This window comes from Oryctolagus cuniculus, chromosome 10, assembly GCF_964237555.1.
Source record: "Oryctolagus cuniculus chromosome 10, mOryCun1.1, whole genome shotgun sequence".
Taxonomy (NCBI): domain Eukaryota; kingdom Metazoa; phylum Chordata; class Mammalia; order Lagomorpha; family Leporidae; genus Oryctolagus; species Oryctolagus cuniculus.
In genome coordinates, this window is record NC_091441.1 from 40536955 (window position 1) to 40553719 (window position 16765).

At 41.0% G+C, this 16765-nt stretch overlaps 2 protein-coding genes across 3 annotated transcripts in view; one reads left to right on the forward strand and one right to left on the reverse strand.

Annotated features, from left to right (window-relative positions):
- The window catches only part of KIAA1328 (KIAA1328 ortholog), a 348132-nt gene that overhangs the window by 14700 nt on the left and 316667 nt on the right, over positions 1 to 16765 (reverse strand). The gene's annotated exons all lie outside the window — the stretch shown is intronic.
- On the forward strand, positions 8841 to 9386 carry LOC100353777 (large ribosomal subunit protein eL32-like). The gene has a single exon (XM_051851992.2). It carries the CDS (start codon positions 8907 to 8909, stop codon positions 9315 to 9317), a length of 411 nt encoding a protein of 136 aa, XP_051707952.2. The 5' UTR covers positions 8841 to 8906; the 3' UTR covers positions 9318 to 9386.

Below are 16765 nucleotides of genomic sequence, written 5' to 3' on the forward strand. Positions count from 1 at the left end.
TCTTAAAGCTCCCCTTCAGGCTGCTGTGGCAGGAGGTTTCTGACTTACATTAATCTTGCTTTTTTCTTTGTCTACACGGAAATTCTTCTTTCACAAAGAACAAAGAACCGAGGTTGTCTTTTCCCGCTCCTGTTTCAGCTGTTAACATCGTCACCTGGACAAGTGGGCTTCTCTGCCATCTTGGCAGAGAAGAGAGAATGAAGAACTGCACATGGGTTTCCCACAGCCTGCAGGGGACACAACTCTTCTAATAGATGATTGGCCAGAACCAATTCCGCCTCTCCAGAAGGGGAGGAGAAATGGATAATTAGCAAATATCTTTATGCCTAGCCATTGAGTAAAGGTTTTTAGATACAATTTGGAAGAATGTCCGTATTTTATAATTTGGGAAAATGAGGCCTGGAGTGGTGGAAGTGAGCATATATATCTTCAGTCTCTCCACCAAGATAAGTAAGAAGTGAAACTCAAGCAAAAGCCAAAGAAGGAAATTATTGCTGTTTCCAACTACATTTTATTTAAAAAGTGTATTATGACTAGTTGTAACTGAATTATATTTTTCTCCAACAAACTAATTTACCCTAAAGTACAAATGCTTATCTTTATGGTTCTGCTGTTATCATAAAACTTCCATTTCTCTAGAAACCACATTCCATCACAGATCACAACGTGGCAGAAGAATCAGAAAGTCTGAGGTAGGCAGGGCTAAGATTTCCGTTCTGTCCCATAGGTAATTTCATTCAAGTCAGTCTACTGACAGTATCTGTGCTATCAGAAAAGACTAAATAATTTAACATATTAAAAAGCAACAAAATAGCAAAGATTATTTTTTACAAATCCTAGCTTGAGAAACTCAGTTTAACACAAGAATTATACATGCAATAAAGCAAAATAAATGTGAGTTCCTGTGGAATAGCAGAATATACCATCAAGGAGCAGTTTATCAGATTGTGTTCTGTGAGCAGGGTGCCCTAATTTGCTGAGGTGACATGTGATGGGAGGATATAAAGTTGATTAGCTTGGTGATCCTGTGAGGCCAGTTTGGTATTCAAATAATATAAAGGGATACAACTTATCCAGATCCATGACATACAAACCTTTGGAAATCCCATGCTATATTTTAGCTATGGGTATGAACTGTTTCAGCCTTTCTTGCCTTTGTACCTCACAAGGCAGTACTCAGTGCCTAGGTATACAGGTTGATTTTAATAGCTTCACTATGGAGAGGTGACAAGCAAAAACCCTTATTTGGTTTACTCTGCTTTTCCCATGCAGGAAGCAATTTGGACTGGGTGGTAGTGGCACTAATTCTGTCCTCTTAAAACTCTTCCAGTTTAATTTTCCTCTAAGCTAGAAAGACACCAAGACAAAACCCAGGAGAAAATATACCTCCTGTTATTTTTTTTAAAGACTTATATATTTATTTGAAAGGCAGAGTTAGAGAGAGGCAGACATCCACACACACACACATATACACACACAGCATTCTTCTATCTGCTGGTTCACTCCCCAAATGGCCTCAATGGCTGGAGCTGGACCTATCTGAAGCTAGGACCTTCTTTCAGGTCTCCCATGTGGGTGCATGGTCCCAAGGACTTGTGCTTTCTTTCAATGCTTTACCAGGCGCATTAGCAGGGAACTGGATCAGAAGTGGGGCAGCCAGGACTTGAACGGTGCACATATGGGATGTAGCCATTGCAGGCAGCGGCTTTACCAGCTATACCATGGCAACAGCCCCATCTCTGGGTACTTAACTTGGCCCTATGCTATCAACTTAAAAAAGGCCAACTGGGCATGGTATTCAAGAACATCAGCACAAGGCCTGGCTCATTCCATCAGTGGCACTGAATGAGAAGCTAACTATGATGCTGCTGTAGGTTTCTGATCCTTAGTGATTTCAGCAGACATCTCCTAACCCTCCTTCCTTATTCCCTACACTTTCCTCTTCTCTTGCTTTTGTCCCAGGGCCCATCCTTAGTTTTCATATCTTAGGGACTCATCAATTCTCATGACCTTTTGTAGCATCTATAATCAATGACTAACAGATGTATATGTTCAACATCAACCTTACTCCTGTGATCCAGCCTCATGCACCTAAATGCTTCCTAGTAGCTCTACTTGAATGTGGAACAGGCAAAACAGAACTGCTATTTGTCTTTTCTTCCAAATCTCACTCCTCTCAATCAACCCAGTTCAGACCAAAAACCTGCTGTTATTCTTAATTTCTACATCAAGGTCTCTGCATGGGACCCTTGACTTACTACGTTCTTTGAGATCTTGCATGCTTCTCTATTCATTAGTGTTTTGGTTTAAATATCACCTCCTAAAAGATGTTTCACTTAGCTGCTCTATCCAAAATAAACATCATTCCACATTTTATCATTTTATACTATTTTTAAATATTTATTTATTTATTTATTTGAAAGTCAGAGTTACATACAGAGAGAAGGAGAGGCAGAGAGAGAGAGAGAGAGAGAGAGGTCTTCCAACCGCTGGTTCACTCCTCAATTGGCCGCAATGGCCAGAGCTGTGCTGATCCGAAGCCAGGAGCCAGGAGTTTCTTCCGGCTCTCATATGTGGGTGCAGAGGCCCAAGTGCTTGGGCCATCTTCCTATGCTTTCCCAGGTCATTAGCAGAGAACTGGATTGGAAGTAGAACAGCCAGGACTTGAACCGGTGCCCATATGGGATGCCAGTACTGTAGGTGGCAGCTTTACCTGCTAGGCCACAGTGCCAGCCCCGCTTTACAGTTTTTTATATTCCTTATATCACTCATTACTACCTAAAACATGTTATTTATTTACTGGCTATTCTTTTCAACAGTATGGGTTCTATTAGGGCAAGGTCATTATTTTGTTTATTGCTATTATCTTTAGTGTCAAGAATGGCATGTGGCACAAGAGGTAATTTTATTTTAAAATATTATTTGAGGCCGGCGCCACGGCTCAATAGGCTAATCTTCCGCCTGCGGCGCCGGCACCCCAGGTTGTAGTCCCAGTCGGGGCGCCGGATTCTGTCCTGGTTGCCCCTCTTCCAGTCCAGCTCTCTGCTGTGGCCCGGGAGTGCAGTGGAGGATGGCCCAGGTCCCTGGGCCCTGCACCCGCATGGGAGACCAGGAGGAAGCACCTGGCTCCTGGCTTTGGATCTGCGTGGTGCGCCGGCTGCAGCATGCCGGCCGCAGCGGCCATTGGAAGGTGAACCAACAGAAAAAAGGAAGATCTTTCTCTCTGTCTGTCTCTCTCTGTCCACTCTGCCTGTAAAAAAAAAAAAAAAAAAGATTATTTGAGAGGCAGAGTTACAAACAGAGAGAGGGAAAGAGGGAGAAAGAGAGAGAGAGAGAGAGAGAGAGAGAGAGAGAGATGTCTTCCATCCACTAGTTCACTCCCAAAATGGCCACAACAGCCGGAGTTGGGCCAATCCAAAGCCAGGAGCCAGGAGCTTCTTCCGGCTCTCATATGTGGGTGCAGAGGCCCAAGTGCTTGGGCCATCTTCCTATGCTTTCCCAGGTCATTAGCAGAGAACTGGATTGGAAGTAGAGCAGCCAGGACTCAAACTGATGCCTATATGGGATGCAGGCTCAGCAGGTGGAAGGTATAACCTACTATGCCACAGTGCCAGCACCATAAATATCTATAATTTTTTAAAGATTTATTTATTTGAAAGTCGAGTTACACAGAGAGAGCAGGAGAAGCAGAAAGAGAGAGAGAGAACGAGAGAGAGAGGTCTTTCATCCACTGGTTCACTCCTCATATGGCCATAATGGCTGGAGCCATGCATATATGAAGCCAGGAGCCAGAAGGTTCCTCCGGGTCTCTCATGTGGGTGAGGGGCCCAAGGACTTGGGTCATCTTCTACTGCTTTTCCAGGACTTATCAGAGAGCTGGATTAGAAGTGGAGCAGACAGGTCTTGAACTGGCACTCATATGGGATGACGGCACTTCAGGTGGCGGCTTTACCCACTACACCACAGCACCTGCCTAGTAAATATATTTTTAAAATTAATTAATTTATTTGAAAGGCAGAGTTATATATAGAGAGAGACAGACAGACACACACACACACACACACACACACACACACATCTGTTCGTTCACTCCCCAAATGGCTACAACAGCTGGGACTGGGGCAGGCTGAAGCCAGGAGCCCAGAGTTTCTTTTGGGTCTCCCACGTGGGTGCAGAGGTCCAACACTTGGGCCATCCTCTGCTGCTTTCTCAGGTGCATTAGCAGAGAGCTGGATCAGAAGTGGAACAGCTAGTCTTGAACTGGCACCCATATGGGATGCCAGCATTGCAGGCTGCAGCTTTACCTGCTATGCCACAACACCATATATTTGTAAATATTTGTTGAAAACAACGAATGTTATTTTAGCATAAAGTGCCTTCTTCCATAGGCAACTTTTGTGACCTTTGGAATGACCTCTTGAAAATTCTGTAAAGCACTACCCATCCTTCAATTTTTCTCCATTTACAGAAAAGTATATTGCACATATGGTTGGTGTAGTTTAAAAAAAAAACTAGCTTTTTACTTACTATATTAGGATCATTTTCCCAAAACCATTGTTTATGTTATTTTTAATGATTTCAAGTTATTTTACCTCCTGGATACACTCTAATTTATTTAAACGCTTACTATAGGCTCACAAGTCTTTTGGTATTAAATCAACTATCCTTCAGCCAATTCCTAAAAGATACTCCCCACCCCAGTACATCACAGGTCATCACAGGTTTTTGCTATCCATATTGTGTTCTGAAATGTCTGTCCCTTCATTTCCAGCCCTTCTCCTCACACCCAGGGCTTCGGGGTCTTGTGACCCATGATCTACTCTGCTGCATCTGCACTCTCAGAGTGCTTCCTCCATCTCCTACTTTGAACTGGCATCTGGTTTCTGAGGACAATGCTTCCTTTATATCTTCTCGGAAGAAGCCGATTTTTATTCAAGATAGTTTATGTATTTCAGCGTCAAGAGGTAGAAATGGGAACACTGCTTTTTGGCCATTATTCCTAAAGTTTCTCATTAAATGCGTGCTCCTTTGCAGATCTTGTCAGCTGTTCCACCATCCTCAATCTCTCTTCATCTGTAATGGACCTGCTCAATCTCAGTCAAGGGAGACGTTAACACCCTATTCACACGGTTCTCTAATTCAACTCTTACCATCATCCCTGCTAACATTGCCATCACAAGAATGGCAGTCAATCAACACTTTGCCTTCTTAGCTCTTCAGTATTCTCTCAACTACAAAAACTTAGTCAGTGAGCCTTTCCCATTATTATATCCCAGAACTCATCATCAATTAAAACTGCATCTCTTCTGAATTCAGTAATTCAAAGACGGTATTACTTCCTTATGCCCATATCTTACCTTGCAAGCTTGGTTTTTCAACCACTCCCACTATTTTTGTGTTAGTCTCATCAGACCATTAATCAAATAGTCATTCTTCTAAGAACTGCAAATAAAGTGAATTGTAGAGCCCAAATCTTGGTCCTAGTGGGACATGTTTTCTTCCTAATTCTTTATCCTATCCAGTGTGAATTTCATGGTCCCAGATTCCAATCACTATCTTCGCAATGCCTTTAACATATCCCCTATCTTTTCTCTTCACAACAAATCTGGCAAAATCCCAACACTGGGTATCAAACGTCTTCCTTTTCTGTGAATAATGGGCAATTCAGAGTAGATAACACAAAAACACAACAGGCAAACTAAGAGCAGATCCCAGATTCACAGCCACTATCCTTGGGTGCTAAACATCTGACAAAGCCTCTGCATTTCCCTAAAAAGCTGTTTTTTCCCCCTTATTCCCCTCCTCATTATTTGCCCCAAACAGATGGTCTTACTTCATACTTCAGAGAAAACAGAGACCATTAAAGAGAAATTGTCTTTGCACCACCCAATTTACAAGTCTTAAAGCACTCCTCATCTCCTTTTTTTTTTAAATAGAAAGAAGTGAGCCTCTCTTAGACAAAACAAATCACTCCATTTGTGCTTCTTAGGAACCTTCTGGTATTGGTTATCCACTGAAGAACCTTCAATCTTTTCTTGCTTGCTGGATAACTAAGAGCACTTAGGAACCTCTCTCCAAACCATTTCTCAACTTACTTCAATCTGATTTCTGCCTTCTACTATGCCAGTAAAATCAAAATCACAAATTCACCAGTGACCTCCATACTGCTAAATACAACTGGGTTTTGTAGTTTTTATTCTTAAAGATTTATTTATTTATTTATTTATTTATTTTAAAGGTAGAGAGAGAGAGAGGTCTTTTATCTACTGGTTCACTCCCCAGATGTCTGTAACAGCCAGGGCTGGGCCAGGCTGAAGCCAGTAGCCAGGACATGTGCGTGGCAGGAACCTAAATACTTGGGCTATCACCTGCTGCCTTCCAAGCACATCAGCAGGAAGCTGGATTGGAAGCAGAGGAGGCACTTGATTCCAGGCACTCTGATATGGGATGCAGGTATCCCAAGCAGCACCTTAACCCCACTGCACCATAATACCCGCCCCATGTAGTTCTCAATGTGACTATTTATTTAATAAACTTTAAACTGTTTTGTTTTAGTAAAACATATAGAAAAGTTTGTCTATTTAAAGTATGCAGCTCAGTGGTTTTTAATTTATTCATAGAGTTGTACAGCTATCAGCACTACCTACTATTTATCTCTACAGACCTATCTGGACATTTCATATAAATGAAATCTTACAATATGTGGTATTTTATATAAGATAGAGAAAACAAATTTGAGAACATCTGATCATCTGTGCAACTATAAAAAATTATTTAAAACTATTTCTGTCACTGTAGCAGGATCTGTATACAGATTTAAAAATTAAAAAATTATCACCCTCTCTTCCTATGTCTATAGTTTCCAGAACTGAAAAACCTAAGATATCATGGGACTGGCACTATAGAAAAGCAGACTAAGCTTCCTCTTGCATTGTAGGCATCCCATACTGGTGTCCCCACTGTTACACTTCCCATCTAGCTGCATGCTTCTGCACCTTGGGAAGTAGGGGATGATGGCCCAGATACTCCCATCACCCATTTGGGAGACCAGGATGGAGTTCCTGGTTCCTAGTTTCGGCTTGGACTAGCCCTGGCCATTGTAGCCATTTGGGGAGTGAACCCACTTATGGAAGTTGCTCTCTATGTCTCTGTCTCTTCCCCTCTTGGTCACTCTGCCTTTCAAATAAATAAATAAACAAACAATAAGAAAAACTTAAGACATCTTATATTGTCTTTTAGCATTTTAATTATTTTGTGAAATTATGCTGTTAGATAATGATCATTTAATATAAAATGCTCCATTTTCTACAGAATTGTAGCTTCTTACTAATTGTAAATTAAAGTCTAATTTAGAATGGCTGAAAGGCAGCAGGAAAGTGAAATTTATAGATCTTTAACCTTCATTGCATTGAGAGACAAGCACTTTTGGGCAGTTTGGAGAAGAAGAGTTTTGCCTGCTAGGCTGCAGTGGGTAAAGGAGTAAGCAGAGGAGAACCTAATACAGAAAACCGGGAGGAAGAAGCGCTTGCCCTGTAAATGCTACTAGGCCAGAACGATGCCAGGTTACCCTGTGTACTAGTGTGCACTTTAGAAAGTTCAGGGCATGTAATGCATTCATTCCATTTTATGCTACACTTTATTGAGAATACATTCCATAGCATAAATAATTCATCCGTGCCTTGTTCAAAATTTAAGATTACAAAACTGAATGGTAGTGTTCTGTTCTGTGATTGTCTATGCTTTCAAAGAGAGAAAATATGAATAGATGGACTTTATGACCTCAACATGAACCTATTAGGGAGAACAATCCAACAAAGGAGAAACACCTTCTACCCCCTATATATTTACACACAATTGCTTTTTGTGTATGCCACTGGCTGTTGTCTTTAGATGTAAGTAAAACCAAGTGTTCAAGGCTGCTTTAGTGGAGAAGCAATGAGCTGAAGGTTAAGGTATTCCACTTGCTCTCAGTAGCACAGTGGAAACTGGGAGACTAGAACAGATTGTGAGCGAAAGGAAACAGGAGTTCCCTGAAAGAGACCAGAGATAGTTCCAAATTAACACGGTCGGTTATACCCCTTGTGCTCTGGTCACAAAGAAGATGACACAGAGGGCAAAATCATGAAAGGAGAGAACTCAGTGGACACACAGCTAAAGAGCTCACCCGCTTACCTGATAGTACAGATGGTTCCCAGAGGAGACTTTACTTAAATGGTTGGTCAGGATAATTCTGAATATGGCTGCAGGTCTGGGGTAATACATGACCCTCAACTGGTACCTCAGAGGGAAACTAGAGATGAGGAATAGTTAACCTTGTGAGGTGGATAAAGTCAATTATACACTGTGTGTATGCTGGAAAAGGTATTGCTCAACTCCCCTAGTAAATGCAAAATGATGCACTGTGGGTGAAGAGCTGATGTGCCCCGAATACAAGCCATGCTGAATGGGCTTTATGGTACCCAAGCTGTTCTTCCAATAAAAATGCCCATGACCCCGGCCATGATAAAACGTGGTTACAGCGCACCTAGTGTTACTCCCATGGTACTCTGTTATTAGGGCAGAATAAGATATAGCACAGGGACTCATAAAAGAAGATTCTAAAGTGCTACTTGTTAACCACTTCGAACACAGTAGTATTTCAGGGAATATGTGTGACCACATTTTGATACATTGAATGAAGTGCTTAAACACACCTGTGTTCATGATGCTTCTTAAGTAAAAAACAAAGTGCAGGAAACAGTATCTGATTTACAGGCACGACTTCTTTCAAAAGGCTTTATTGATGCTACGGAAGGTAGAATTCTTCAGTGGAAAGGAAAAAAAGGAAGGGGAGTCAACAGAGAAGAAAACAAGTGTGGCTCTTCCTCGGCGCTGCCTCCGGAGGTGGCTGCCCTCTCCTCGGCACCATGGCCGCCCTCAGACCCCTGGTGAAGCCCAAGATCGTCAAAAAGAGGACCAAGAAGTTCATCCGCCACCAGTCGGACCGCTATGTCAAGATTAAGCGTAACTGGCGGAAACCCAGAGGTATTGACAACAGGGTGCGGAGAAGATTCAAGGGCCAGATCTTGATGCCCAACATTGGCTACGGGAGCAACAAGAAGACCAAGCACATGCTGCCCAGCGGCTTCCGGAAGTTCCTGGTCCACAACGTCAAGGAGCTGGAGGAGGTGCTGCTGATGTGCAACAAATCCTACTGTGCAGAGATTGCTCACAACGTCTCCTCCAAGAACCGCAAAGCCATTGTGGAGAGAGCGGCCCAGCTGGCCATCAGGGTCACCAATCCCAACGCCAGGCTGCGCAGTGAAGAAAATGAGTAGGCGGCTCGGGTGCGCATTTTATTTGTGTTTAAATAAAACCTTGAAAACCGGAAAAAACAAACAAACAAACAAGTGTGTCCAAATATGTAGAACTATTTCATTGTTGTCAAACAAGGAATGGATAAAGCAGAAATTGATGGAGAAGAAAACATGAGTTTTAAGGGAACATTACCAAAACGGGTTTCTCCCAATGCTCTGGCGATAAAATAATAATAATAATAATAAAGAAAACTCAAGACAGATCTACCACCTATCCCGATTTGGAAGAATTTAGAAAATAGAATGACAAGGAAAAGCCCAATAAGTTTGTTATTGAAACATAACAGGTGTGAACAGGTAAGATGGATGAAAATCGATGGGGAGGCCAGGGTCTCCTGGCTCGTTATAGTTGGCACTGGACCAGCATTGTGATATGCTTTGTGAGGGTCAATATCAATGATAAACGTAAGGAGTAAAACAACGAATAAACAGGGCATGCTTGGGTAAAAATTCAGCATTATTTTGGTGTCTCAAGGGCTCAGAGCAAGAGAACAACATTTTTTCTTAGCTCTAACTGCAGATGCCCAGAAAGGTGGAGTGATGCAGTTTGCTGAAGTTGCCTCTGCCTCTGGAAACTGGCAAAGCGGAAGGGCAACCAGCAAGCTTGAGTGGCAACCTCTAGGCACCATCTTTGTCCTAACCAGGAAGATTCCACGTAACCACAGATTTCCTCTACACCAAGATTTGCTCTAATTGCTTGATGTAACTTATTTGTTATTTGGGAGGGAAGGAGGGACAGCATACTGCTCTCATTCACTAGTTCACTCCCCACATGCAGACAATGGCTGGGACTGAATTGAGAACTAAATATAGGTTTTCCACGTAGGTGACAGGAACCCAGTCACTGCTGCCTTCCAGGGTCTACATTAGTTGGAAGCTGGAATCAGGAGCAGAATTGGGAGTTGAACCCAGACACTGTATCTTTTTTTATTTTTTTGACAGGCAGAGTGGATAGTGAGAGAGAGAGAGACAGAGAGAAAGATCTCCCTTTTGCCGTTGGTTCACCCTCCAATGGCCGCCGCGGCCGACGTGCTGTGGCCAGTGCATCATGCTGATCCGAAGCCAGGAGCCAGGTGCTTTTCCTGGTCTCCCATGCGGGTGCAGGGCCCAGGGACCTGGGCCATCCTCCACTGCACTTCCTGGCCACAGCAGAGAGCTGGCCTGGAAGAGGGGCAACCAGGACAGAATCCGGTGCCCCGACCGGGACTAGAACCCAGTGTGCCGGCGCCGCAAGGCGGAGGATTAGCCTATTGAGCCACGGCGCCGGCCCAGACACTGTATCTTAACTGGCTTTTTAGCCACTAAGCCAAATACCTTCCCTGGATTTAACTGTAACATGTATTTTTTTTTTTTTCACCTACGAAATAGAGGTGGGTGTCACTTTTGAAATATATCATGTTTTTTATAGCAGTGATTTCTACTTCAGATTAAATTTCTGTCTAGATTCAAAGGGAAATGTGTTTCACACCATAGCATTCTTAAATTTCCATAAAATAAAATGGGAGAGAAAAATGTGTACTCTCATTCCAACAATCAACCCTGCCGCTGCAATCTAGGCAATTGTGTTTAGCACACCTAATTTCCACCTACCTTTTTCTTACTGATTTACAGAATGGCAAACACAGTGATGAGTTTCTGCTTTTTTTAGCTTCCAGGTATTTCATAATTTAGAAAAATTTTGTCTAAAGAAAGAGCAACACTAAAAAGTGAAAGAAAAAGATTGGAAAGAAAGATACCAGCTACTAAAATTATGGCAGTGGTTTATACAGTTATCAATACAGTATATACAGCATGGGAGAGTAGGCTTAGAGATTATTTAAATGCTATTTTAAAAAATCTATAATGCTATTACAGTTGTCTCAACTAAGCATAAATGCTGAAGTGATCATTGCCAAATCACTGGTATCAGTTTCTTTAAAAGTTATTAGTTTTGGGGTGGGCATTGTGGTACAGCAGGTTAAGCTGCCACTGGGGACCTCCACATCCTATATCCAAGTGCTGGTTAGAGTCCTGGTTCCTCTGCTGTCAATTCTGCTTCCTGTTGATGTGCTTGAGGAGGCAGCAGATGATGGCTCAAGTGCTTGGGTTTCTGCCACTCACGTGGGAGAACCAGATGGAGTTCCTGGCTCCTAGCTTCAGCCTGGTCCAGCTCTGGCTGTGGTGGCCATTTAGGGAATGAGAACCATAAGATCTCTCTGTTTATTCCTTTCCCTCTGTCACTTTGCCTTTCAAATAAATAAATCTTTTAAAAAAGTTAGTAGCTTATTTAAAACCTCCTGGGTTTAACTGCTGAAAGAAGAACCTCAGGTGATCACTGATGCCATAAATAAGAGTGTCAATTAGTAAATCAACAACAGGAGTCACTGTGAACTTACTCCCCAAGCAGGACCTCTGTCCTCAATGAGTTGTTTCATGAGTTATGCAAAACTTGTTTTCAAGCAGTACTTTATACTTTGTGTCTGTGTGGGTGCAAACAGTTGAAATCTTTACTTAGTATAGAGTTGGTCTTCTGTATATAAAGTTAAATAAAAATGAATCTTAATGAAGAATGGGATGGGAGAGGGAGTGGGGTTGGGATGGGAGTGGGGGAGTGGGAGTGGGAGGGTGGGCATGGGAGGAAGAACTGCTATATTCCTAAAGCTGTACCTATGAAATTTGTATTCATTAAATAAAAGTTTTCTTTAAAAAAAAAAGAATCCTTCCTAATCCCTATACCCATCCTCTAGAAAGGGATTATAGTTGATATTGTGTGGAGCTGAATGCTGGCTGCCCATATCATAGCTAATGACTCTTAGTTAGCAGTTGAAGTCTGACTAGATATTGACGATGATTAGTTTATTATGGGCCACAGAATATTTCAAAATTTTTGTAAAGGCTACATGAATACATTTCTTAGGCATTAATGTATTTGCTATTGCTTATGGTATTTAATTCTAACACTAAATCTGGGATATCTTTGATCTTATATCTTTAATATGAGAAACTTCTATACCTAGGCTTTTTACTTCATTTTTCAAAAAATCAAATTTAACCAAATAGCCAATTTAACTAATAAGATTTGATTTGTTTCCATCGTGTTTGTTATTAATCTATTCCAGACTTTTCCTTATACTGACAGCTTTCTCTACCATCCCATCTCTTTTTAAAATAAACTGTGTAGTTAATAAAATATCTTGGCCCCATTTGATTGTTTTTCATACCCAAACACTTGAGGATATCCGTGTTTCAATCAAGAAATTCATGATAACCTGTGTTAATGAAATGGGACCAGTAACCAGTGTTATGGATAGGCAGCTGCCTCTTTTGAGACTTGGGACCAGACTCACCCATAGGGAAAGTCATGTTATCTGCAAAGAGTGTTGTTTTTCTTCTTTCTTAAACAATGGCTTTTTGCCAACAGATTTTTTCTTGTCTTTGTTTGGAGATCTCAAATGGATCAATTTTACTTTCTTTAATCTAAAATGAAAGTGATACAGGGATTTACTCTTTACACAACAGGAGTAGAGAGAGCACAAAAGAGCATGAAGTCTGCAGGGCGTGAAATTAAAATTTTCACATGAATACAAAAGATACTGCTGAAGAAATGATACAATGCTTCAATCCTGCCATGAAAACTGGTTTGAATAAAAGTCAATGCCATGTGACTTGCAGTTTGGACACCACTAGCAACATTTTGCTGTTCACACAAATGCTTATACATCCAAAGGGAGAAGACAAAAGAATTGGGGTCAGCTGTGGGGAAGCATGCATTTACTGAAGCTACAAAGTTCTAGTAGGAACAAAGGGAAACTGCAATCACAGCTGAAGGTGGCTCATTTCACACATGTCAGCAATTACCAGAGACTTCTCTCCCCTAAGGTCCACGGTGGGCTCACCGTTCCCAACAATGCCAGTGCCACTCTTGGTTCTGCCACTAATTAGCTTGTTTACCGTAAAGTAGGGGTTAATGTTACAGTCATGATCCACGCCTTGACTGTAACCAGAATCTGGTTCTTTCACCAGTTCATGTCATTCCAAAGCCAAAGACAAGCGTTGGCCGTGGGGGCTTCCCAAGTGGTGGGTGCAGAGCAAAGTTTTCTCAAGGAGTAGCACATCCCTCAGCTGAGAGCTGAGACTGAGGACAGCAGAAATGTGCTGGATGGAAAGAAGGGGCATCGGCTGAGGACCCAGAGGGCAGGTGTCACAGGGCCAATACTTCTTGCCTTCATCACGTCACACCAAGTGCCAAGTACATGACTGAGTGACTTCTTCAGGGCAGACTTGTTCCAGGGAACAGGGAAGAGCGACTCTTGGAAACAGTAAGTTGAACATCTCTTCCCTCATAATGTACTGATAGGTGCCCCAGCTCTGCCATCCATCTGAATGTACCTCAGTAGCTTTCTCGAGACCTCCAGGAAGAAGAAGAGCCCCAGCGCATCATTCCTAGCATCTTTCTATTTATCATACAATGCTGAAAAATAACTCCCATGGCTAAGCAAGCCTTTCATCTTACCTTTTATTATACCTTACTATTTACTATCATTATTCATCTGGAATATTTTTAAACTGCCAAAATGTAGAAAGGATGACTTCTTCATGCATGTAAGAAACACAACTGTCTGTTACGCAACTGTCTAAAAGCCTTGTCAGCTTTCTACCTTGCCGGGCTGGCACTGGGCTTGACACTTTCTTCTCAACTCTAGTTACTGTCCCATTTTCAAGTAGCTCATGTGGCAAGCAGAGGGTCTGTATTCTAATACAGTCCCAACCCCTCTGAGATTCTCCCAGATCCCAAAGGAAGAAACAGTAATCGTTCCCCCCACCTTGCCTGCTATGACATATATGTTCCAACAAGTTAAGCCTTTCATAAGCATTTAGGGTTGGGTGCCCAGCAGCACAATGGTGAACTTACAATCTGAGACACAGTCATACTTCAGTGTGTGCCCATGACACACGGAAAAACAATGAAAATCTTAACACGTAAATAGGTAATGTGTGACCAATCGCCCTTCAGCTTCAAGACCAACCTGTAATGTTTCTTTCATTTCACAGCACAAGTTCATTCATATTCTTTTAAAAGGTGTTTGGTGATAACATGAATCCAGAAACTTAAGGCTAATGAAAATAGTAATATTCACATATTTCCCTCTACCATTTACAAACAACTTTCTGTGCATATGAGGATATTTCAAAAAATGCATGGAAAAATGGTTTTAAATGTATGAATTTACTTTGGCACCAATTTTTTTCATAATACACGAGAAATGCATATTATGAAAAACCTATGTGTGAAGACACATTAGCCAATTACCATTAGCCATTATTTTGTCCTTTCCATAAATATTCTTTTCACTATTATTAAATTTATTTTTTTTTTTACTTAATTATTTGACAGGTAGAGTCATAGACAGTGAGAGAGAGCATGGTGCCATATTTGCTTATATTCCTGACATTTCTAAACTACTGACCAGCACAAAACTCAAATATTTCTGGTGGGAAGTTTAAATGATATCCTGAAATAAACTAATTATTTTACATATATATGTTTTATTTTTATTTTAGCTCTTAACAAATGGTAAGGTTCAGATGGATGGGATGGAATCCTGGAAAATTTAGATTTCACGTGGTTCAAGCGACATTTTCAAGGTTTTGCTGCTAGATAGATTTTAGAACCACTGCTCTAAAGGAATTAAACATTTTAAGAACCTTTAGAAAGGCCTAATTATGGGGACAAAATCCAACAGCAGTATCTCATAAGCCACATGTCTGCAGAGGCACTGAGACTCAGGGCACTGGGCAGAGGGGCCAGGATCACTCACATGCACTGTTCTGGTCTCCAACCAAGTCTTGTTTTCCAGAGCACAGAAGAAGAAAGTTAACAGAGTGCCCAATATGGCTAAATATCATGTTAAAGGATTTGCCTATCAAGTTTCATCCTCTGAGCAAATTTATAAGATAGTTATGAATATTCTTATTATCACATGACGAGTCAGGCTTAGAGGGGTAAAGCAACAGGCACGTTTGCAAGGTCAGAGTGAAAAATATGACTGCAGTACTTACCTCTGAGAGCAACCTCACCCCATCCGTGAGGGTACATACACAGAACTTGGATTTATCCAAGTCCCGGTTCTGCTCTTTACTGCTTGTGTGATCTTGGGAGGTTCTATAATGACAGCTACTAGTTATGAAACACTTACCCATATACCAGGACTGTGCTTTACATCACAAAGTACTTTACATAGGCCATCTTGCTTAATCATCATGATGTGCCTATGAGGGAGGTATTATTATTCCCATTTTATAGATTAAATTAAATGATTTGTTCAAAATCACATAGCTAGCATTCAAACCTAGACCAATAAACCTACATGTTGTAATTACCACACTTGGTCTCTTAATTATTCTATAATTGTCTCTTGGAGCTTTACTTTCTCATGACTGTGAGGATTGCATTCAGTAACATTTAAAATCATTTTTATAAAAACATTAAAGTGCCATGAACAGTAAGAGACACTCAACAAATATTTCTTAAGAGTGGAAGTTAAGGGAATTTTTGACCTTGGACCAAATGAACAACTCTGAAATAGCAGTTCATGGGGCTAAAAACTGTGAAATGATAGCTGAAGTAGCAATACTGAACAGATGTCACTAATCATAGTAGTTTTCAGAGTTCAGTACCCTGGAGAAGACACACGAAGGAAGCATAATCCTCACCTATTGCTGGGTTGAAAAACAAGTAACATATTGATGTGATACAGGCCACAGGTAACCTTAGGGCTTTTGCAACTAATTAGAACTACTGTGTAAAATTTTAAGCTGGGTTTGCCTCCCATGAATGTGTTACCTTGTTTTCTTTTTAAATATTGTTTTTTTTTATAAATTATGTAAGTAATTTATATTGTTGTAGGACATTTGGAAAACACAGAAAGGTATGAAAAATAAAATAAATATCCCTTAAAATCTCATCACCTAGAACTTAAGCGTTTAGAAAGATTTTTCTGAAGCCAGACAGTAGAAATCCAAGTGATTAGTGAATACAAGCTGTGATAATAGATATTTTTCTATATCCTTCCTATGGTAAGAATGCCTTGATAAGCTTCCTCAAGCTGCACTCATTTCTTGGTATTATGCTACATCTTTGTCATTTTTACTTAGTTTAGGTTTCTACTTTTCTAATTTATATACACTAGAAGGGTACTTCAAAAAAGTTCATGGAAAATGAGAATTAAAGGATAATTCCCTTTTGAAGAACCCTCGTATGTATGGATTTAAAAAATGTTTGAGCCAGAATGAACTTATCTTTTAATTAAATGTTCTGTGAACTTTTTGAAATGCCCTCATGTAAGCCAATGTGTACACGAAGAATGGATGGTTATATGAATGCTTTTAACAGTGGAACTGAAGGATCAGTCCAATATCATGGCTTAACT

Excerpts from the sequence above, each read along its gene's own strand:
- LOC100353777 (XM_051851992.2), top strand. The coding sequence starts at position 8,907 with ATGGCCGCCCTCAGACCCCTGGTGAAGCCCAAGATCGTCAAAAAGAGG.